General features: G+C 34.6%; 2 protein-coding genes across 4 annotated transcripts in view; both read left to right on the forward strand.

Moving 5' to 3' along the window:
* Positions 1-25,445, forward strand: part of LOC126751974 (uncharacterized) — a 297,586-nt gene that overhangs the window by 196,995 nt on the left and 75,146 nt on the right. For 2 of the 3 annotated variants that reach the window (XM_050462481.1, XM_050462482.1), the window contains exon 5: positions 3,919-3,964. The exons of the other annotated variant lie outside the window; for it this stretch is intronic. The gene's annotated coding sequence lies outside the window, so the exon portion shown is untranslated. The remainder of the gene's footprint in view (positions 1-3,918; positions 3,965-25,445) is intronic. 3 annotated transcript variants of the gene reach the window in all.
* LOC126752013 (uncharacterized) lies at positions 15,747-16,695 on the forward strand. The gene is made up of 4 exons (XM_050462535.1): positions 15,747-15,947; positions 16,081-16,092; positions 16,151-16,213; positions 16,268-16,695. Exons 1-4 carry the CDS (start codon positions 15,769-15,771, stop codon positions 16,338-16,340), a joined length of 327 nt encoding a protein of 108 aa, XP_050318492.1. The 5' UTR covers positions 15,747-15,768; the 3' UTR covers positions 16,341-16,695.

The raw sequence follows: 25,445 nt of genomic DNA on the forward strand, positions 1-25,445 counted from the left end.
TAAGGGAATGGATTAAAGATTTACTTGATACCGGCGATTTCGGTATGAAAAAAGTATAGTTTTAAACCCACATCAACAGTCTCGATTCTAGTTTATCACCACAGGCAATAAAGACAATAAAAAATCGAAAATGAGTATGAAAAGTGATATGATGATACTCAGGGAAAGTACTCGCGAATCGAAATCTGTTCGCTTGTTGTATTCGAGAGCAGTCTATATGGAAGTAACAATGTACTCTTCATACCAATGCATCTTTTTCCTAGAAATCGTTTGTAGTATGTGTCTTTGTTGGCTTTCGAATGGAAAATCAGCGGAACATATTTCGAATGGTGTTGGCGTGAAGGAGTTAAACCCAAAAACCGTGAGCAAATATTATTCAATAACAACGTCAAGTAAATTCCGTGTTTATGTGTACATATATATACCCTTACAGATATATACATATATATATATACATAGCTCTATATAAATCAAGATATGTTTGTATAAGTGTTCGTATTTGCTCGCTGCCGTTGGTGAGTTTAACACCGCCTATGTGACTGGAAAATTCTTACAGAACGTGCGCGTTCGCTGCGGGTCCTTTCGGTATTTTTCGATTTCCGATTTTCTGATATTTATGCAACTACAACAAGAACTCTGTTTTATATGTGCGAATTTTCGTTCTGCGGTTTTCAATTTATTTTGTGTGCACACGCCAGTGAGGTATTTAAAAAAAAACCGCGCCAAAATGAAAAAAAATGTTACCAAAAACAGAAAATTGTGCAAAAAAATCTGGTGGTGCCTACTTTTGGCTGGTACAACTGGAAATACACGGCGAAAAATTTTAAAATATGGCAAATCATGATGAGGGTGCTCGGGGCTATCGGCAGGTATGAAATGAACGTATGAAGAGATAAAAGTTTATGGAAATTTATAATGCCTGCAAAAAAGTTTAAGAAAGTTGCAATTTCCGACTTCAGCTCATAAGATTTAAACCCAGTTAATGTGATCCTATAAGTATGCTAACTTGTTTCACTTGTTCAGTTTTTCGCAACTAAAGTCATTAAAAAGCTATGCCTCCAAATCTTCTTCCGTATATTGTTATTTCAAAATGGAGTTTAAAACTTGCGTTTCTCATATTTTTAACCCTTTTATGGCCTTCGAGCGCATTATTTACTTTCGAATCACATATTTTATTTCAATACCTCTAATGAGCTTTTGCAGCCGAAGCATTTATCACAGTGTATACTCGCACCACTATACCGTCATGGCATTCGTACCCCCCTTACTCGTGCCACACGAAACTGGACGCTGTATGATGAACAACTTCCGCCTGTATATGACCTGCGACGCCGGCGGCGCGCCAAAAATCGAACGAACAACAATAAAATAAATCTGCTGAATGCATGCAAGGCTTACTTTGAATACTCATATGTGTATCCTGATATTTATTCATTTATTTTCCGTGTGCCGCTTTTATGTTACCTGTCGGAAATATAGCATTTAATTTATACGAGTACAACAAATGCGGGCAGCAGGCAGCAGGCACGGAGGAGCCGCGCCAGGAAACAGAAAATGTGAAAAATGAAAGATTGAGAAATATAAATAAAAATGGCGGCGAATCCATATAAACACCAGAAATTTTATTGTGTATTTTAAAAATACAAATATTTGCGCCGCAACACTAGTGCAAACACCAATGCATGCCATTATACGCGGCATATGCTCGGCGCAAAAAATATGTGCAAATATCTGAACGGTAAACAGATTTCAATAATAAACCAATAGTGTTTTTAACATTTATTTTAAAATAAGTACGCATTCAACGCCTTTTAATTTATTTTAATTACGGAAAGTTGAACAAGTGGAACAGGTTAGCATACTTTTAGGATTGCGTTAATTGATTAAAATTTTAAAAACTCTAGGTCTATGAGAGCGATTTATCAAAGGTACTACTTTTCAGATTATATGAAGTGATTACTAAGAACTCGGCGGTCACTTACATATTGGGAACGGTATGTTGTCTTCTAAGTACACCCGTATGAGCTATCGGCGATTATACAAAAAACTTTGCGCTCGAGGTTAAGAGGTACATGCATAAACTTCTAAAGCGAAGCTTCTGCTTCCGCAGTTCGTTCCTCATGCAAGATACTTTTGTAAGATTCTATTATAATCGAAATCAGTATAAATCTGTGAGGCTCTTTAAACAAGGACATCCAAAAGGGAAAGTGTGTTAAAGAACTCATCATTGACTTTAAAAAATCTTCAGAGCATTTGTCTTTTCTAGTCTCCTAACAACTCGTTCGATTTATTGAGGATATTACTACTGTATTCTTAACATAGGTTCTTAGACAAATCTTGTGAAACCAGCTAAGAAACTCCCCTAATTGGTTATCAGTTATAGTTAGAGCGCCTTAAACCTAACACAAAAATGTTTTGTTTCTTTTTTATATTTAAAAAGCCAACGGAGCTTCTACCCATTTCTATTCCACAGGTATTGATATTGAAGTAGCTATCTCAGCAACCTCATCAGCCTTGCAATTTCCTGCAATACTGTTGTGGCCAGGTACCCAAAGCTGTCTAATCGTCCAATAACTCGATGCTAGAAGGAAAGAGTTTAGGCATCCCTTCGCTAGCCTTAAGCATACAGTCATCAAACTCAAGGCTAATATGGCTGCTTTACTACCGGATTGGATTGTCACCATTCCGAAGGAGGCTGTACTCGGGAGCAGTAGATGTAATGCAAACTTTATTTGAGTCACCACCGTTTGGAAGATGCTGCAGTGGTCAGGAAGCCTAAAATCGGGGCTGATGGATATTTCCCGACAGACAACTCTTCCAGAAACATTCCCCACGAGTCTATATCGTAAAAATCCATTAAAGAGCTACCTGCCCGTCTGCTTCAGCGAGTCCTTCCCTGCCTTCTTAGAAGAGAAACGGCAGCCCAGTCTAGACTCGGCGATCTGGTTATCCTAGTTCCAGCATTCCAAAGTGCCTAAGCTCGCAGTCGTCTAAGTACCCAGATAATTTAATTCTTGCTTTATATAAATATATGTATAAATGTTTTTTTACGCTTAAATTTGATGAAATTTATGTCACCTAGGAACTTCTTTCGCCAAACGAAATTGTTTGCAATTCTCAAGGAATTTATAAAAATAGCACACTAAAGAACCCTAACTTAAGATTTATTATTTTGTTATTATTTTATCTTCTCACAAGTTATCTTTAGCTCTTAAAATCGTGCTTGACTCGCTTGAATTTCCCTACGAATTATCCCTTCACTTACTTAGTTAGAAATGTAAATTGTCAGCAATTTTATTTGTCCACTCAACTATTGAGCTTAGTTGCTTACATTCGCAATTCTGGTCTCTCGTCGCTGCACTTTATGCAAACTAATGGTTATGCAAAAGGAAATTACATTTAACAACAGCGGCTAGCATACATTTAGGCGCAGCACACAAGTAAGTCTCCGTTTGTGCATATGCGAAGCACTTATATCGTAATTGTGTGAGTAATAGCCGGCGTAGATATGTGTCATTTGTTACGAACCATATCGTGCGCCATGTTGTTGTTGTTGAGTTGAGCTGCTATTCGCTCGCCACACATTTGAAATTCTACAGATGGCTTGAGCAATTTAGCACACAGACCGTATCAAAAATTTATGACATAATTTTGATGGCGTTTCTGTGACATTTTGCACACTTATATTGACTGCAATAAAGTGCTGCCAACACAAACATGGCGTTATTGCAAAATTTTGCTCTTTAATATAGTGCATATATAATACATTCATTATTTTTAGTGAGGAATAGGAAACTCTTTCTGGTTTCCTCTTTCATTTATAAACTATATATGTTCTTGCATTCAAGATTTTAATTTTTTTAGCATTCTTATACTTTTTAGAATAATAAAGCTTTACCATTTTTTTTTTATTTCCAGTAATTAAATGTGAGACTCAACTGAAGCTCTAAGGCATTCAAAAAATGTGAGTACCAAATCCAAAATTTTTTTGTTTTAAATGTAAATGAACTTGGTCTTGAAAATGTGTGCTTTGTGTAATGTGATATACATCAATACTTTTTCCAAAAAGAATTAGACTTAAACAATTTGAATCTCATACCTACAGTCATACATGTGAAGTAACTGAGACAGACATAAATCTCTAAATATCCTCCACGGTGTGATACCGCCCAAGAAGTGAAATTATCTACCCACCGATCTATTATATTAATAAAACGATTGATTGATGCAATGTGTGGGAAGTGGCGCCGTCTTGTTGTAACCATTAATTTCTACTGACTTGTAAAAATGCGCTAAGTCGTTCCATACGTCAGTCCGAGTTGCTGTGAACGGCGCCGAATTGACTCTCCACGGATTTTGTATACACTCCCAGCTACAGCTACTATTTTCTTCACTGCGTGCTAGACGTGGTCTATGCGGTCGAATATTATCCAATAACGAATATTGGGTTTCAAGATGGGTGATAATGTTGCGAATAGTACGCTCAGTAACCCGATTATATTGACCATAAGTTGAGCGAATCGCTCAAAACATTTTTTTCACAGAACGTGAATTTTCGTAATAAAAATGAACGATTTTTAAACGTTGTACAGGCGTACAATTGGTACCAATGTTCAAGTATGATCAGACTTATGTATATGGATAAGCTCTCTAAAACATGACACCCTAGAAAAAAATTACTAACAATAAAACTACTAAGATAACTCGTAAGAGAACCAGATGGACTTAACATAAAGTTTGTTTTTTGTAATTTTCACGAAGAAATAAAAGGGTTTTATTTTAAAGTTATGGCAAAGAATTTAGCTTTATGATAAAAATAGAATGACTCTCTCTGCTCATAGAGCACATCAAATAGCGACTTTTTGAGAATGCGAGGGCTTATGGATTTTTAATACTTCGACTGCGACAATATTGTTCATTAATCGGTAGCATGGGTTCGCAAATGACCTTCATCGCCGAACAAAATGTGTAAAAGCGAGATCATTCTGACTCAGAGTGAACCAAAAGGGTGTTCTGAACTATTTGCTCTTAGATTGGACGTACTGCCAACGCAGTATGTACGAAGGCAAGATCGAATCATGGGACTTTTTTCTTTCACTGGCCAGATTTTAACAAACTGAGATTAAAATATCTTATCGACCCACCTCTGGCAAACCCAGAAAAGTGGCTGGGATTGATATAAACCGCCTTAGAAAATTTGCACTATGTTCGAAAATGTTCATTTCTTTATGAGTTTCTGGTGATCCATTTTTGGAAGTTTTTGTTTAAGTTTTTAAGTAAGATCCAGCGATAGCTGTGACTCAAGGATCAACCTACGAACTAGCCTTGTTTTGGTTTACCTTTCGATGTGATCAGACAATAGATTTACAAGTGTACAGCCTCTAACTGAAGGATAATGAATTTTTTTATAAAAAAAAAAGATGGGATAAAATTAATGGGTTTTTGGTTTCTACTGACGTTGGTTTCCATTGATTTCCAGTCTCTTATTACGACCTCACTTGATTCTTGACTTATTCTCCAAATCATAATACTGTCTTTCATTTAAGTATAAAAAATCATTTAGAGCCATCTCTGGCAATTAATATATATAGCTAAGCGTTGATTATATTTTGCTCGAGATCTTTTTCTATTTGGCACTCTTCTGCAAAACAATCAAGTATTTTTACTACAAGTGTATGGACTAAAAAGCATGTTTTTGAGATCTTGAATAGTTTCTTTAACACTGAAAAAAATATTACACTGCTTGATTCGGCTTGATAACTTGCTTGACGCAACTTCACATAGTTATCCTTTCAAATACCTGCTTCTTTGAGCACTTATAGTGTACTCTTAGAAAAGGCAGTCTGTCACAAAAATGGCTCTTAAATAAAACCCAGTTGTCATATCACAAACTTAAAAATGATCGACGCAAATATTTGTTAGGACAAAACAATAAATTTCCGATTTTTTTTATTTTTAATTTAGAAAATATGCCTGTCTCGAAATATGGTAAATGTCTTTATTTTTGATTTTATTTCTTTTTAACATAATTGAGGCATCAACTACCATACATATCTTTTAAATATAATCAAGCTGGATGCAGTGTGATTTATGTTAATGAAATCGGTTCAGTAGTGTACTAGTTTACCCCGGACAAAACGTGAAACCTGCTATGTTCTCAGAAAAACCGCAATATACTCAAGTATAACTGTGCAACATAACCGCACCATTAAATTTATTTTAATTTTCCTCCACTTGCTAAGAAAATCTCTGCCAATTGCGTTGCACATACAATTTTAAGCCTTCCTTATTTTCCAACTACAACAACAACATGGGGTATATCCAAGTGATTACTACAAGTTGTGGTGAATTTTAACTTTTGCCACAACTGCTCACCAGCTACACATCACATAAAATCCGAGCTTTATCTGCATTCCGCACGCATACACACACACACACGAGCAAATAGAGCTGCTCCAACAGATTTCGTGCGAAGAAAAGGATATCTCTGTTTCTAGTTGCAAGTACGATTTTATTTCAACCGTCAACCAGGGAGCCATGCACAACACAAAAGACACAGCAGATTTTGCACAGGAAGCGCAAAAGCACGAGCGACGAGTGCGGAAGCTGCGAGTATGGCAGCAGTATGAAAGACAAATCCTTTACCGCCCACCCGCACTTTTTGCACTTCCAACTATCTGCGCTATTCGCTCGCTGCGTTGCTGGGGTTTCTTTCGCTATTCCCTATTCCCCATGCTGTTGCAATGTGGCTGCTTAGAAATGAAATGGAGAACATATGTACTGAGGTAACAGTAAAATTCAACTGAATGCCACAATATTACAGCGCAGTCGCTGCTGTCGTGCCGCTGTTGTTGCAACAATAATATAAATTACTTAAGTTTTTTTATTTCAGCGACTTTTATGAAAATATGTAAGTGTAAAATGTGGAAAAAATGCACGGCATGCCATGGCAGCTGCTGCAGGCGGCGTAAAAGCCCTAGCATACATCTAGGCGTCATAAATTGAAGTGCGCTGGTGTATGGCGTGGTTTCGCATTTTTTTTTTTATTTAAGTCGAAGCGCATGTTATATGAATCAGTCGGTGCTGCATTAACTTTTCTCATTTAAATTAAAAACCAAAAAAAATCGTTGGCGACTTGCTGCTTCGCAAATCTTTTTATGTGTCTTACGTTTACTCTAAATATGTTAAAAATTCTAAAATGTATAATGTATATATATATATACATATATCATATATCAGCTGCCGTTCCACGCTAGTCTCAGCGCCATTAATACTAAAAAATATATACATACTTATATTTAATTTAAAAACAGCTGTAGACTTTCGTCTCTGCAATTATTTCACTATTTATTTTCTGAACTCTTATTTCATATTTCCCAACAACAACTATAACAGGGAGTCGCTGCTCACACCCAATTTGGCAGTTAGACATGGTTCATTTATCAAAATTCATTACCCGCATTATTTAATAATTTTTGCTGGAAATGCGCCATAAAGTAGGCAACAAGAGGCGTGTTAAAGCGGCAAAGAGCGTTTTTTATAACTTGCCGAAACCAGTTGGCAAAATTTTTTATTTCAAAACCAAATAAATGAAGTACAACATGATTTTTATACACAAAGATCTACACCTACATATGTCTGGAGGAACACTTTTTTGAAACAAAAATTTATTTCTTTGATGGGTTCGACTTAGTTTTAAAGTAAATAATAGGATCATTTTGAGTTACATCGAATTAGAATTAGTCAATCTGTTTATGAAGAAAAAGCTTTTTTGCAATAGAAATGTATTTTCATACATTACTGCTGATTTCGGCGTATTTTTCCAGCTCTTTCTTAATGGAAAGGGTAGCTTAGAGTGAAACTAGGTACTTAAAATATAATATTTGGTACTTGGAAAAGTCTTTTCGTATTTCTTATGAACTTTAACCATTTTTTTTTTTAATAATAAGTATTTTGGTCGATTTCTTTTTCCCATTTTTCCGCTAGAGACATTATTACATCAGTGTAAATCGAAATTTCCAGAACGGAAGCGAGCGAACCATTGTTGTGCTACATGAACTGATACAGCATCGTCTTTGTAAACTTCACAAATTTCGGTGGTGGTTTGCGTGGCATTCTTCCCTATTTTATACAAAAAGTTCAAAATATAGCGAATTTCTTCATGTTTTCACTCATTTTTCAACAGCTGTAACTTTATTTCAATTTCCCCGAATTTAATTTTTTTGAATGAATGAAGCTTGAAATATCACCTTTCACCACTATATGACACAATGTGATTGGTAGCACGGAGATGTACGACTTCAACGACATCTATTGACAAAATACGAAAAGTCTTTTTCGACTACCCAATATGCTGACATACCAATGCATAACAACTGAGTTTTCTGTAAATGATCTGCAGACTTTATTGTTGTTGACTAACTGCGGGAAATGTTTAGACCAGGACCCCAGGGAAATAGTGAGGCATCTCTTCTGCATTTGTACTGCATTGGTAAGACTATTCCGTAAGCATCTGGGGTCCCCACAATATAATACACTGGAGAAGGTATGATAGTGAGGCCGCTGAGCCTGTTAAAATCCGCGTCAAGCGCAGGCATTCTAAAGAATAACTACTTCTCTTGGACCTCTGCTATCGCAAAGTACCAAAACTGGTCTATACAAGGCTTATTGCCTACCAGTTTAACCTAACCTAACAAATTGTTGTTGAGTTCAATTCTTTTTCTGATGTAATTGTTCCAGAGCAAAGCGATTTTAAACAGAAGGACTAAGTCGACAAGATCATCGATAAAAGAATTTGTCAATAAAATAGGTCCCATGTTTTTCAAATGTTCTCAGGATTTGCTGTATTCTATAGCCCATCAAATATAGTTAAGATCTTGCAAGAATCGATTAAAAAAAATTTATTGAACCACATCTGGGCTGTATGGTGGCTGCGGAAGCGTTGGGATGCGGGCCTTGGTTAGGTAGCTGTTCATAAGAAAGGCAGTGTTTCAATGGACTGCGACGTCTTGTCGGAACCGATTGACCCTTCGTTTAAGTATATGGACTTCCACGTAAAACTTGAGGTTGACAGTTTGTCCAGGAGGAACAAATTCATTGTGAACGATGCCTTTCCGGACAAAACCTGTACTGTTAATTGGCAGCTGTTAAATATTGGCTAAACTTTGCCTATTTTAATATGCGTCTCAAACTGCTGTCAGAGGACTTCCATATGACTGAAACTGTCAGATAACTGTCAAATAGCTTTCATTTACTGTCAAGTGGCTGTCAGATAGCTCTCAATTGCTTTCAAAAGGCTGTCAGTATAACATCTGTGATTGATCGACTTTACATTATGTTTTGGGTATAAACCGTCTGGACTTGTGCCAAAAAACCTCCGTCTTAAGCAGAAACGAATAGAGATCGCAAACGAGATGCTTGATAACAAAGCAGAAGACTCAGGATTAATCGAATTCATTATTACTGGTGAAGAGATGTGGGTTTATGGATATGATGTCGAAACTGTCCAACAGTGAATGGTGCCCCTAAAATGAGCCGAAACCAGAAAGCCAAAATAAACTGAAGACCATTCGACAAAATTTCTAATATCCTACACCGCAAGCCAGCCGTTCAACAAAGTTAAGCACTCAATAGCAATTAATTATCTTATTATTTGCTCTCTATATATTCACTATACCACAAGCATTATTGTTGCTTTATCATTTGTCACTATCTGGCTGGCGTTGAGTATTTGGCGCATAGACGCTTCATTACGAAATGCAATTCCCGCCCAAAACTGTGCTACATAATCGCATTAATCAGCGCTAATTATGCATATACGCCCAGCATGAAAGCGAAAATGTGCGTATAACCGCATGCAACAACAACTGCAACAACGCATTTAATAAAATGAGCAGCAGTCACAGCAACAAAAAGCAAAGCCAGCGCTTCAAAGCAACGAGGCGTGGCATGTAGGAAAATTATGCGCTTTTCAACATAGAGTCGCAATAGCAGGCAGAGCAACGCACGGCTGAAGAAAATGAACAGCATTTAATGATGCACTGCCTGCTGCGGCTAAGTTGTACGCGGCGCAAGAACCAAGGCACTTGTATGCATGTGTGTTTGGTTGTGAAGTGACTAGAATAGCTTTCGCAGCAGCTGCCGCAAATGTTGTGGATCACAGCTCTAGCGGTAAATTGAAAATTATTGCATTCAATGCCATCTGTCATGGCTGCTTTGACAGCTGCAATGGCGGTACCAGCGCCTGCTGTCTTTGTTGCTCATGCAACATACCTACACATGTACACACATGTGTGTGTGTTTGTGAAATAGTGTGTGCAAAATTGGCTGTGCCAAGTGCCCAACTGCCGTTTAATCGAAAGACTGTGGTGACAAAAATAAAAACAACACAGGCGAAAAGGCTGCGCAGATCATGGCAACACTGCAGCATTGGCAATAAACCTCAAAATGTTGTCGTTTATACGCGCCGCGCGCTGGTTGTTTTAACGATGTGGCCACAGTGCAGAAAAAGATGAATGCAAAAGTGAACAAAATATCGCAGACCTACAGCATAGACTTTTCACTGTGGGAGTGCCGATGTTCCAAGGGAGACAAGGGCGATGGCGGTTGGCTGTAAGAAGATTTATTAAGCGACTTGACTAATGTTGCAGCTAATGCTGCAACGAAAACAACGCACAAGCGCACACTTGCCAAATCAATTACCGCACAAACTGAGCGAAAAGCATCAGCAATTCGATTATGGTGCCAAATAAAAACGAAATTTATTATTGCAAAGTAGTAAAGAAGTGATTTTGTGTTACAAATAAACTGATTTTTCATATATTATTTGGAAAAAGAAGACAATTAGCTGATCTGATGGATCAATATAAATATAAATATAAAATTTTAATATAAACTAAATAAAATGTACCAGCAATAATTAGAAAAGTTCTACCGAACATATAATATCCTCCACAGGGATTGATTTTTATCAGTCAGCTTGTATTGCAGTTTTTGAACTTGAATTTTGATCGGTCAGCTTGTATGGCAGCTATATGCTATAGTGATCCGATCTCAACCATTTCTTCACAGATTATATCGTAGTCTTAAGCTATAGTTCGAGCGAAATTTCGTTGAGATATCTCGTCAAATAAAAAGTTTTTAAATAAGGAATGTATTTTAATCGATGAGTTTTTATGGCAGCTATATGCTATAGTCATCCGACCTTAACAATTTCTTCAGGAATTACATCGTTGTCATTAAAAATAATTCCAGCCAAATTTCGATGTGATATCTCGTCAACTAAAAAACTTTTCTATACAAGTACTTGATTTCGATCGATCAGTTTGTATGGCACCTATATGCTATAGTGATCCGATTTAAACAATTCTTTCACAGATTATATCGTTGCATAAAGCAATAATTCTAGCAAAATTTCGTTATGATACCTCGTGAACTGAAAAAGTTTTCTATACAAGCATTTCATTCCGATTGTTCAGTTTGTGTGGCAGCAGTGAGCTATCGTGATCCGATTTAAATACTTTCTTCAGAGAATAAATCGCTGACTTAAACGTAAACTCGAGCCAAATTTCGTGAATATACATATCTCTCCAAACGATAAAGTTTTCATACAAGGATTGAATGATCCAACAATTTGTATGACAGCTTCTTGGATCAAAAAAGTTATTTCGGATATTAAAGCGCTAACTAAGGTAATTATCTAAGGATCAAATTGATGAAGGCATTTCATCAAATAAAACAGTATGCAATTTTTCAGACCTATCTGTCCACTACTGAGGAACTCTTTCGCATATAGACAGACTTCACGTTGCCTTAGGCATTACCATTTTTAACAAAACCCAGTTTTGGACTTCTATGTGGGTAGAAGAGTGCGTGTGGACTTAATGGACTAAACTCACCTAAATGCACCTAAAAGCATGCAGTACTTGATTGCGCCGTGAACGAAAGAGCACCTCAATAACAGCCACTGCACCTAAATGTATGCTACCTTCCTGCATTGCAGCATACAAGCCGTTTTATAAGTTCATAGGTACACAGAGGTGCTGGTGCGAGTGTGCAAACACTTTGCTAGTAGCGAGTAAGCATTTGAGCAGGAAGCGCATTTTGCAAAATCTATGGACGCATGTGTGTGTGTGAGTGTGTGCAAATATTTCTTTACAACTTCCCAGCGCAGGTGGTGTTCTTTGCACTTACCGGCTTGCCGGGTTTTATACCATAATACATATGTGAATGTTATTATATGTTTTCATATGTGTGTTTGCCGTTTTTGCATCAGCTCAAATCTGCAAAAGTGCTTTCCACATTTTTCTTTGCCTAAAAAATACACATGCAGACTCCTATGTGTGTGTTGGTGTACACATACAAATGTACAGTAATTTGTAGCGGCAGGTTATTAACATTGCTCCATCGGAAGTTGGTGTGTACCTAAGTATGTGAGAAGTGCGATATGTGAAAATTTTAAAATGTATATTGTACAATATTTATGGTATACTCACATACTCATGCTCTGCTTATGCACACATACTCATATGTCCACATAAAGCTTACAATAAAATGCCGTCAACCTTCCTCAGCCCTACACAAAAAATGTAAAGGCAAAATGTAGCGCCATCCGCATTTTAATTTTAATATTTAATAAAAATTCATCGATTTTTTGTAGTAACACCATATTCCCAATAGCAAAATATTAACTTCTCATGAATAATTTTAATATATTAGCGCAGGCATATGTAAAAGCCCTCTGAAATAGATATATACCATATGTATGTATGTCTGTGGAATTCATAGCTGCATATGCATATGTTCTTATAAATATGTATGTGTGTGACCAAAAATATTTACCGATTTCTGTTTGTGTTTATTTTGCTATTCCCAAAAGCAGTGGGAAAAATTGCAAAGTCAGTTTGTGGCATATTTTTTGGCGCATAATATAAAAATGTATATTTTTTGTCTGATACTTGTTCATGTATTTATATATTTTGAAATTATGTTTCGATCGGTATAAGAGCACATTTTCAGCGAACTATCTTGATATTAATAATATTTCCCTTAAAAACTTTTGATTCCAGAAAATTTCTTTAATTTTCTTTGAGATAATTTTTAATTAGTAACAATTTATGCCATTACAGCTCAGTAATGAAGAAGATTGTAAAAGCTTAGATCCGTAGGTTTTTAAAGGCCGTGTAGGTCGCAGGTAAATTAGCGTCATTCCGAATGCACCGAAAAGAGGCAAACCTTATTTAAATACCAAAAAATTTCAGAGTTTCTAACTACCATAACGGACCAGCTCTAAGCTGTCCAAGTGAGAAGCCTGTTAGCATCGCGCTTTTAACTCAATATAGCCTTAGTTAACCTAAAAGCTTAGACCTTTAAAGCTACTTGTGGGCAAAAAACATATGAGATTCTGATATATTTTCTCTTCACTTCTATTTTCTGTGAATTCATTTTTATGTGAAACTAACTAAGAACTTTGCGAACTTCAAACTACAATTTCACAAATTGCTTAGCTCAGATCTAAAAAATTGAGCTGGTGACATACATACAAGTATGTCACATCTTTTCTTCTTCTTTAATGGCGCTGAACCGCTTACACGTTTAGCCGAGTTAACAACAGCGCGCTAATCGTTTCTTTCGCAGAACCTTTCTCTCGAAATCCTCTCCCTCTCGACTCATCATATGTTGTCATCGTCCATGCCTCTGCACCATATAGCAGGACGGGAACAATAAGTGTTATAGAGTTGGGTTTTAGTTCGTCGAGAGAGGACTTTACTTTTTAATTACCTACTCAATCTGAAGTAGCACCTGTTAGCAAGACTTATTCTACGTTGGATTTCCAGGCTGACATTGTTGTTGGTGTTAATACTGGTTCCGAAGGACGAAATTATGTACAACTTCGAAAATTATGACTGTCAACAGTGACGTGGGAGCCAAATCGTGAGTGCGACGACTGTTGATAGCAGGAGATATTTCGTCTTGTTTACCACCAGACCCATTTGCATTGCTTCCTTATCCATTGTTATCAATATCATCAGCATACGCCAGCAGCTGTACACTCTTATAGAAGATTGTACCTGATTGATTAAGTTCTGCAGCTCGAATTATTTTCTCCAGCAACAGATCGAAGAAGTCGCACGATAGCAGCTTTCAAAACCAGCTTTAAATTTGATGAAGAGGTGATGAGTTGATCCTCTTTTCACGACCCCTATCGGCCAGCTTGTCAAGCTCTTCATACTCAAGTATTTCGGGCTTTCTCTATTTCTGTCTGCAAATTCGTTTCGTTTCCCTCTTCAACTCTCGGTATCTATCTCATCCCGCACGCGTTGTGGTCGATCGTAACGTTGCGAAGTAGGCAGCCTGTTTTCTCTCCGCTGCGACTCGGCACTACTCGTCCTACGAGCTATTCTTTTGATCAAATTTCATATATACCGCGTTGTTGACGAGTGCTCTCAGAGAGCAGAAGTGCAAGTCGAGTAGAAAATCTTTCGGCTATCTGTTGTGATTGCAGCTTCCCGACGGCGAACCTTCCTTGTGTTTGTTGACGTGCGGTTTTTGCTGCACAAAGGCGAGTGCGTATCTTGGGTGCTACAAGATAGTGGTCCGAGTCGACATCTGAACCTCGGAGCTTACGCACGCCTAAAATACTAGAGACGTGTCTTCTGTCTATCACAATATGATCGATTTGGTTGGAGGCTTTTCGATCTGGAGACAGCCAGGTACTCTTCAGAGGTATTTTGTTCCTTTTTATTGGGGGCATTTTTTACGTAGCGGATCCCAAACCCAGCGCATAACCCCGTAGAGGAGAAGTTTCGCCTTCTCACTTTAGCTCGCCTTCAAACGGATGTTCTTAGGCTACCCAAAAGATACTTGGTCTAGGACCGGAAGTCGTTAGCGTTTTGAGTCATATGTAAAGAAATCGTTTCAGGCCACTTCCAAGGGAATGTCAGTCAGAGAACTTTCGTCACTTGAGTAAACTTCCACACATGACTCCATCCTCCCGAACTTAGTAACCATTAAAAAGCTCCAAAAGCTCGAAGATCTGTAAACTTTCCTTAAAAGTGGTGATATGAGTAAATAACTCTCTAATACTAGATTTCCTTCCAAATTAACTGAATCTGAAGTTTAATAACACTGATGTAGAATAACTTAAGCAATTATTCAGTCTTCTTCCTCTTTCGCAACTTACGAAAAATATAATATGTCGCTCTTATGTGCTCTTTGGTTGAGTTTTTCTCTTTTCTTCTTTTTTTCTTTGCTCTGCTTGAGTCTTTGTTTATTTACATTATTAAGGGCTGTTCCAGATCCATGATTTTTATGTATGTATATGTTTGCTTGATAAGCGTCTCTGACGTAGAAGTAGCACCAGCTCACCGTTGCAGCAATTACTTAGGTTATTACTAATATCAGAGCGGAATCAAACCTTGAATAAGGTCTCAATTTTTAATTATTTTATAATTATTCAAAACACTATATAAAAGCTTGATTGATAATGGATGATTTGTAAAGATTTTCGTTACTGTATTGAAAGCTTTCAAAAAGCTTTCAAAAAGCTCTCCCTATAGCTCTAAGAGTTAATCCAAAATATTTTTTTGTTATAGTTCATAAATACATGCATTTGTATATATATACAACTACAAATATACATCAATTTAGCTTACTACTTATGCCGCCGATCTCACAGCTGCTCGGTACGTACGTTTCATTGAGAACGAGAGCACCGTTGATTTCGGCTTGTAATTATGAACTTCACTTAGCATATGCTTAGTCTCAATTATGTGTCTAAGGATGACGAACGTGCTGACGGGTCTACTCAGTTTTTTCTTAATCACGGCTGTCATCCAGGTCTCAGCCGAGGATGCATTCACTATTTTCCTCGATGGTGGCAAAGAGTTCAGCGCCATAAAAGCAGACGTGGACGCAATTCGTATTTCCGGAAATAAATTCAATACAGAGTAATAAAACAAGTGCATGCAAATTAAGTAGAGTAATTATGATTTGAATTACAAGTCTAATATATTTTCTATTTCATTTGTGATTTGCTTGAAAAACCGCCAACTCGTGAACTCCTCAACGCTCGGTTTGCAGCTTGTCAAATAGGTGATTGTGCTAGCAATAGTAAAAGGCTTCAAATATTTATGAGATTTTTCTTTCAAAGATTAAACGAAATCGAAAGCTCAATTGAAAAGTTGACTGGGATGATACAGAATTTGGCCAAGAAGTAAGCACTTCTACATTTTCTTTGGCCAAACATAATTTGTCAGTGTCATTTCAGCATGGAATCTTTGAAGGGTGCTCGTAACTGTAAGATCTCAATTAGCGATAAAAACCGAACACATAAACTTTAACTGGAAGGAAAGTAAATTTTTTCTGGGCGATAACCGTTCCGCGCCTCAATTTCTAAGCTTTAGTATAATAATTTAAATAGCTTGGAAAATCTTATTATCGATAATAAATTCTTCACAGTAACTTTTTAATAAATTGGAATATTTTAGTTAAAAATACCATTATGTTTACCGATAATTTCGCATGCCTTTTCAATGAATACAATATATGGAAATTGTAGCGATAATAATAAATAAGTTGAATGGAGGCGTGTTATCACTTTATACAGACGTAATTCTTATGAAGTTGTTATGAGAACTCGAGGAATTTGCAACAGTAAAAAAAATATCAGAAATAAATTAACACTAGCGATGAAAACTGTGCCTATTTTTTCATTTCTTCATTTTATTTTTGAATATTTACAAAAATAAATTAAGCAAACTTTATATTGAAAACAAAAGTGTAAAAAAATAATGTACCTTAAGGGGTCAGTAGGATAATCTTTTTCCAAATTTCTTTTTGTCAAAAAAATAGGCCAGATTACCCTACGGACCCTTTAAGAAAATATTAAAAATTGCAAAAATTTTAACCGTATTGGAAATTATCGAAACATTTTATTATTAAAAACATATAGCTTAAGTTAGGATAGCAATTATCTTACTTTTGAGCGGTAAATTTTTTTGGTTTCCAATATAGCAGCTAGGTTGAGAAAGTAAAACAAAGGTTTACAAATAATTACAATAATTAGAAAATAAGAAATACAAATTTTTTCTTATTAAAATTTTTCTTTAAACTTTTTTCGATAGTCAATACTTTTCTAAAATACAGAAAGAAAATATTTTAAAACTTTTTCGCAATAAAAAACCTAAAATCAACAGATTATTTTAGCTCAAAAAATAATTAATTTTGTTTAAATTGTGTATAGAGCTAAAATCCTTTCGAGTTATAAAAGAGAAGTTATTAAACAGTATTCGAAAGAAATCCAAAATACACAAAATTCCTATTGACACTCGATTGAAGAAACAATAAGGGCATGATCAGAATACTAACTGATCACTGTCTGGTGGAGACACACGCCCGCAGAATGTGGCTGAGAGATCGAGAAGACTGCAGAAAATGTCTAGAGCAAAACATCAGGGAAACAACGGAATATCTCTTATGCACTTTTCCTGCATTGGCAAGACTATGCAGTAAGCAGTTAGGGTCCCCACGTTAAGATACAATACTCTGGACGAGGTATCGATATTGAGGCCGCAGACTCTGTTAAAATTCGAGTAGGAACTGAACTCGATCTGGTATCACAAAGCACTGGTCTATGGGTGGCTCTTTCGCATACCAGATTAGCCTAACTTAATCCAGTGTTCGAAAAAAAGTAAAATTAAACCAAAAGCATTTTTTAGTTAGTTTTAAAGTATTAATTTTTTAATATTTCTTAATGCTGTCTTTAAATCGCATTTAGCGAATTTATATATGCTTTTGAGCAATAATAAATCAAATTCTTTAAATAAACAAACTTAATATTTATTTTTAATTTATAAATTAAAAAAAAAAAACAAATATTTTTAATGTTATTATTTTCTAAAAGAAATAAGTACAAAATTAGTTTTGTTTAAAAAAGGTTTTAAGTTAAAATATTTCAATATTGTCTTAATGTCTAAACTGTGCAACAGAATTAAATATTTACATTTTTGGAAAAAAAAAATTAATATTTACATTTTTTTTATGCAAATGGATATACATTTTTTTTCTTTTTAATATTAAAATTTGACGTTAACTTAGGCTGCACCGAGACTAATATACCCTTCACAGGTGCATTTCTTTTAGTAAATATGCGTATTACCTTAAGCGATATTCCATGCCAAAGATATTTTATATGGTTTGGAAAATCAAACGTTAAATAACAAAAATTAACAAAATCATTTTTCGACCTGTTTAAAAACGAAAGCATGTTTCGTAAAATTCTGATGGAAAGAATTATGAAAAAAACTAAAAACGATTTTGTTCGGTATATTCCAACAACTCCAAACATTTAAAATTTTAATTAAAAATTAGTTTTTTTGCATGAAGCGAATAAAATTAAAATTGATTTGCCTACCTAGTCATTGAACCAGTTACTGAAAGTGAGTTTTGACGAAAGCTACAAACTTACAAATTGAATTTCAATAAAATATCTTTAATAGAAAACAATGTATTACACAATTTCGAAAAAGAAGTTACTATTTTCTTACATCGTTCTTGTAGATTTTTTAAAACAAATTCTTTAATTTTACGAATTAAACAGAATATTAAAAAATGTTTGAATTTTATAAATATGTTCAAATATTATTTTCTTTTTTCGATTAAATAATAGTTTTAAAACTGTTTTTTATTTCAATTATTCGAAAACTTCAGTAAGTTCTTTGCAAAAATTGTGATAATTTAATATACAGTAAAGGTATAAATACTTTACAATCAGTAACTAAACTAACTAGGACAAAATAGAAAATTTCCCAATAATTGATACAACTCTGTCATTAGTAAAAGTCAAAGGCGCTCTCAAGTAAATTTCTGATTTTATTAAATGCAGTTTATGTTGTGCTTTTCTTCGTATCAGCTGCAAGTGATAAGCAAGACCTGCCTAGAGCAATCTTTGTTACAAAAACAAAAAGAAATCCGAGATAAGAGCGCGGATAAGCAAAATTGCATTATCATTAATAAAAATTATTGCATACTTTCCGGCACTTAATTTGCATACTGTGATTATCACTTTGTTTACTTACCGAGCACAATGAATTTCACACATTTTTCGCTAAAATTTCGCCGCACAAGTCTTATCTACAGCTTTAAATATACATTCATATTCATAAACAAACACATATTTGTTAGCACCCTGTAGCAATTAATTAGCTTCGCGTTACAAAATGAATTATCGCTTGTCTGTGTGCGCATACACATCACTCTCCAGCATTAATGCTCCAATTACTACTGAATAGTTTGGTTATACATCTCGAATTCTGCTTTCAATCTCACCAATTTACCAGCCACAAACACCAAATAGCAAATAGATATCGTCTTCGCATTGCCATTGTATTTGCAATTTCGATTTTGATATGCTTTTCCAATTACTAGCGTGAGCTAAGTTTCCTAACTGACGTTACATAGCATTAAATCAATTATTTATTATATGTAATTAGCGGGTAATTGATTACAATTGATATAACAAAAGCATATGACGCGCCAAACTTGTTCAAGCAAATAATTACTAGATACAGCAGAATTATTTGTATTATTTGGCCTTAGCAGAGCATATATACTAGTACGCATTCCATTATAACTGCGCTCAATACCAATTAGAATAGCAATTGTTTATTATTTGACTGGATTTGTTTATATTGATTTATCTAGTAATTTATTTGTGCCACATAACAGTGGTGGAATCAAACGGGGGAAATGGGGGAATATGAGATACGCTGCTTGAAATCGAAGACAAAAAGCTGATCAACATTTTCGATCCATTTATTCCGACACGAAAAAAATGGCGGCAGAACTGAAAGTTGACGAAGAAAACCCAAGAATCTGCGTCTGACAACCAAAACGCGAAAATTTCTGTGTAAGAACATGCAAAGAATACTACAGGGTCTCAGTGTACATTCATCTGTTGGATACAAGACGCGCTTTAGTAGTATTGGATGGATTTCAAATGATGCTTCCAAAAAAAGTATGGGCTTATTGACTGCTTGAAAGATAGATTCAAAGGCCTTTTAGATAATGACAACGTCGTGCGACGTTTGATCGCAGTTTGGATAAGATGTGCTACTATACTCAATATATTCGCCAGACTTGACACCTTTGGACTGTTACTTGTTTCAGTCTCTGCAAAGTTTTCTGGATAGAAGAACCTTCACCTCAAATCAGGACGTGAAAACCCACTTGCATCATGTTTTTAACTGCAAGGGCCAAACCTCATATTTTTCGATACTGGAATCAATCTCTTGTCTGAAAGATGGCAATATCCAATACTTTTAGATCAAAATGCAAGATATATAATTTCATAAAATGTTTTACGCAGTACAAAGTCGTGTTTAAATTACACTAAAAACAAACGAAATTACTTGGTGATTGGGTCACTAATTCTATATATAAAACGTATAAATTGCAATAAAAGAATTCAAACTTCCAGAATTACGAAGGTAGAGTGTGTTTAGTAAATTGGAAACATGATGGAAAATTCTAAGTAAAAATTAGACAGAAGTTTTCATGTATTTACTTTCAAGTAAAATCTTGCTGATATAAATTAAATACAATCCCGGCACTTCATTTTCATTTTTCCCTAAACTTTAAATTTGAAGTGATCACTTTTCCCTCCACCGTGACCTTTCCAATTGTACGTCCCTGATGACGAAAATATAAGCCAGCGATGAAACTTCTGCTAGCTACATAAACAGGCAATACAGCTTCACTCAAATCCAAGTCCGTGCAAGTATAGTTATAATTCTAATAAAAGAGTAAAAGAACTTCAACAATTAGTAGTGTACTGACCGCCATTTGAGATTTTCCACTCACCGCCTTCAAAGGACACTTTGGTATCACATTAAACTTGCTGAAGAGAATTTGTGTAAGACTCTCGAATAATTTGATACTATGTCGACCACTTGCTAAAAGCGTACAGCAATCAAAGGTTATATTGAACATATTCTTGAGTTGTCCACTCGAACGGTAAAAAACATTCGCTTCCAGGCGAGCAATGGGTTGCCGGAGCGTCATCACGCCCGAGATGTATGAACGATTATTACGACGGTATAATTGACAATCGAACAATTCGACTACATTCGTGTGTGGTACTAGGTGCGTGCATTTGATACTTTTGAGCACAATGCGTTTAGAGCCATCTGAAGTTTTCTTTAATTTCACTGACACTGCATGTGGGTGTTCCAAGGCAGTTGTGGTGTTAGAATAGTGAATGCTCAATTGCAAAATGAGATGTATGTAGGCGAAACTCTTCGTGCGATCGTTTTTGAAAAGTCGCATTTTGATTTTAGATTTTATTATTTATTGTGGAAATAAACAAGCTCGCAATTAGACGCTCAGTTAGCAACTGAAGTTTTCTCAATTTGAAGTACCAAATATTTGAATTGTTGATTTTGGGCATTTCGTGACTAAGCCAATTAGTATGTACTATATGATAAATTTATTTCGCAGCTTTGTTGATATCAAACTAGTAGTATATAGTCACCTAAAATATTCATAATAATAAAAAACATAATAATTATAGAAATTATAATGTTTTTAATATTTATTTATTTTGGTATAAATATTTTGGTAGTGCGAAACAACATATCATCAAAAAAATCTGAAATGAGTTTTGCATAAAATTTTCGGCTACCGCTAATAGATATAACCAATATATTTATAACCAACATATAACTATTTTATAACCAAAACTCAAATTTCTTTATTTCTATTATATCGTTTTTCCTACGTCTGTAAACTTGTAAGCCGACGAAAATGTTGGCCAAGCCCGCATTCATGGTATGGACGGTTTTAATATGACACAGGAATGGCGGAAAATCTTCTAGGAGCTGCTTTCATAGTGCCAAATTCTTAATACGATCTGTGAACTGGGTATAAAATATTAAGATTGATGTTTGTAACACCCAACAGGAAACGTCAGAGATCATATAAGGTATATAGTGGATCCGACCACGCGTTGCTGTGTCATACATTTTATACTATTATTCATATAATTAACTACGATGAAAATTTCATTTACGAATAAAAGCAAAAACGTTTTTGTTGGTATCAGAATATAAGGGTTTGTTCTAGAGTTTTAATTTTGTTCATACTAATAAATGCCAATGGAAAAAATACAGAATTTAAGGCTGTTTTCTCAGTTAGGTTAAGCATCTGACAGTTCTAGTTAATTAAGATTCTTTACCGAAAAAAGGAATCTTGGTTAAGTTTACCAGAACTTAATTGACAAATGCCTGCTAAACAGATATTGTGAAAATTACCCTTAAGATTTGGCATTTTACTGAAAATTACAGTTGAACTTTCAGTTGAACTTTCTTTTCTCCAATCTCCATAATCTCCCAAAAAATCTTCTACTTATGACCGGAAATTTGTATGGAATTTGACTTTTAATGCTTATTCAAGAGTTCAATTTATGAAGAACTTCGACATCTAGAAGTTTGAGTTATGGAAGTTCTACTATATTATATATTTTTGGGGATTGTGAGTACATGTGTATGTTTAGAAATATATACAGTGAAATCTCCCATAAACATAAACTGACGAACAAACCTTTCTGTCCAGTTATTACAGTTAACCGCTTAATAGATTCTACTTAATAAATATCAACAAATTGTGGGACCGGTCAATATGTTAATAGAGATGTCCACTTAATAGAACTTCCATTTAATGGAGCGTTTATTTAATACAGCTTTCACTGTATTTCTTATTTATGAATTGCTTCGACTAGCATATCTTCAAAGTCGAATCAATCTAAAATCGGTTCAGTAGTTTAAAGGTCCATCGCGGGCAAACAACGTGACACGTAAATTTTATATATAAAGATATATAAATGCTCTCCGTAACAAGTTAAGATCATTTAGCAATGTCCGTCGATTTTTCTGGCCTTCTGTGTATATATATATGCAAACTTGTCCCTCAGTTTTTGAGATATCGTTCTAAACTTTTGCATCGCTCATTCCTCATCAATGAGCTATTTACCTATTTCTCGGAGTGGTCGATATCGGATCAAGTGTTTGTATGGACAGCTTTTTTGTTTGATGAGCTGTCTTAACAATATTCAATATGATCAGGAATGCAATATCCAAGGAAATTGTTCATATCGGATTACTGTAACCTATATCAGTCACACAAACTAAATGGTCGGAATAATGTGATTGTATGGAAAACTGTTTCATTTGACAAGATATTTTCAAGAAATTTGGCGTGCGTTATTGGCTAAGGCAATAATGCAATCTGCGTAGAAAAGTGAGGTTACGGTTAAGGGTAAGGTTAAGTTGTGGTAAAGTGTAAGTTAAGGTTAATATTCAGTTGAAGATCCTACAAGAGACAAGATAGTATCAATAAACATAAGCTAGCACTAATATTTGAGCATTTAATTCGAGTATTGAGAATAACTAACGTTAAGCTAAAGAGGGTGTATTCACAAAACAGAAACAAAGAATTTTTTGGAATTTTTTTTGAAGATGTGTTTGTTTTAATGTGTAAATAAAATACGTGTATTTTAAAGTACTCTAATAATGGATGCTTCATTTTGGAAAAAGTTTGGATTCATTTAACGCCGTATCCTCGACATCCAAGAGCACCTCCGAAACAAAGTATCTAATGGTGCAGAATATACTTGAAATTATAAAACCAAAAATAAATGGTTATAACGGAAGATGAATACGGGTAATATTCGAAACGCTAGTCAAAATTTTGATTTTTGAAAAAAAATCTTGTTTTGCGAAAAAGGATTGAAGGAAGTGGCTGGAAAATCGAAAATATTATTAAAAGTCTTATTAATTTTTCAGCTGAGAAATATATTTAAGGCTGTAAGTGATCTAGCCGTTTTGAAGAAATTTGCCTCACCGAGTCTAGAAACAGTGATTCGACAAAACGTGTTTGTATTTTTGGGGGCGCGGTAATTAATGTTAAATTAATTTTATTTTAATATTTAGACAATATTTCTTTTAACATAAAAAATGTATAGCATACATAAAAATTATTTTAAAAATTAATAGTCTATATATTGTGAAATACTTAAAAATATTATAAACTTTAGTTATGTTATTTTTGAAGGTATGAACTATAGAAATTCGAAAAAAGAACAAAAACACCTATCTTTTATTTTATAAATTTTACACTAGGTGTGCCCCTTTGTTAGAAAATAAAATATTTTAAACCTTCTATATGTTTATATATTTATATACATATATATACATACATATATATATAAATTAGAGTGATTCAAAAAAAAAAAATTTTTTTTTCGTTTGGTACTCGGAAAAATAGGTTCCTAGACACCTCTAAGAAAGCATCTCCAAACATGAGTTTTTAATTGTAACGGGAAGGTCCTCCTACATACAGTTTTCTATTTTTTCTTATTATCAGATAGAAAAATTTATATCTCGCTTCCAACTATTTAAAAAAAATATATTGTTCCTTAGATTTTATAGGAAATTTAATGCTCTACAAAAAAGGTCTACCATGATTTTTTCGTAAACCCAAACGTTTAAAAGATATTAACAGTTAAAGTTTGATTATTTTTGGGAAAATTTTTTATTTCTTATGAATTATATAACTCAATGAAAAAAAATTATTATGAACGATGAAACTCACAGTTTTGTAGGAAATTTACTGCTCTATAAAAATGGTCTTATATGATTTTTCGATTAAGTTAAGCGTTTACGAGATATTCATCGTCAAACATCAATGCATATTAGGGTGGATCAAAAAAAAAAATTTTTTTTTTCGTTTGGTACTCTGAAAAATAGGTTCCTAGACACCTCTAAGAAAGCCTCTCCAAAAATCTATTCATAATAATTTTTTTTCATTGAGTTATAAAATTCATAAGAAATAAAAAATTTTCCAAAAAATAATCAAACTTTAACTGTTAATATCTTTTAAACGTTTGGGTTTACGAAAAAATCTTCATTGACGTTTTTTGGAGAGCATTCAATTTCCAACAAAATCTGAGGAACAAGAAATTTTTTCAAGTAATTGGAAGCGAGATATAAATTTTTCTATCTGATAATAAGAAAAAATAGAAAACTGTATGTAGGAGGACCTTCCCGTTACAATTAAAAACTCATATTTGGAGAGGCTTTCTTAGAGGTGTCTAGGAACCTATTTTTCCGAGTACCAAACGAAAAAAAAATTTTTTTTTTTTTGAATCACTCTAATATGCATACAAAAAACACACACATATATATATATATATGTATGTGTGTGTTTTTTCAATATATAAAGTGCATTCAATATCGTATTTGTATTCAAAAGAGTTTCATTCTTTTCATATTGTCCTTCTTTTATTCATTAAATGAGGTTAGACTAATTATTTCAATGCAACTTAACTCAACATTTATACACAAACACAAATAAGAAGCGCAAATACCTTTATCAGCCGAAATTAACTGTGG

Source organism: Bactrocera neohumeralis, chromosome 3 (genome assembly GCF_024586455.1).
Source record: "Bactrocera neohumeralis isolate Rockhampton chromosome 3, APGP_CSIRO_Bneo_wtdbg2-racon-allhic-juicebox.fasta_v2, whole genome shotgun sequence".
Classification (NCBI taxonomy): domain Eukaryota; kingdom Metazoa; phylum Arthropoda; class Insecta; order Diptera; family Tephritidae; genus Bactrocera; species Bactrocera neohumeralis.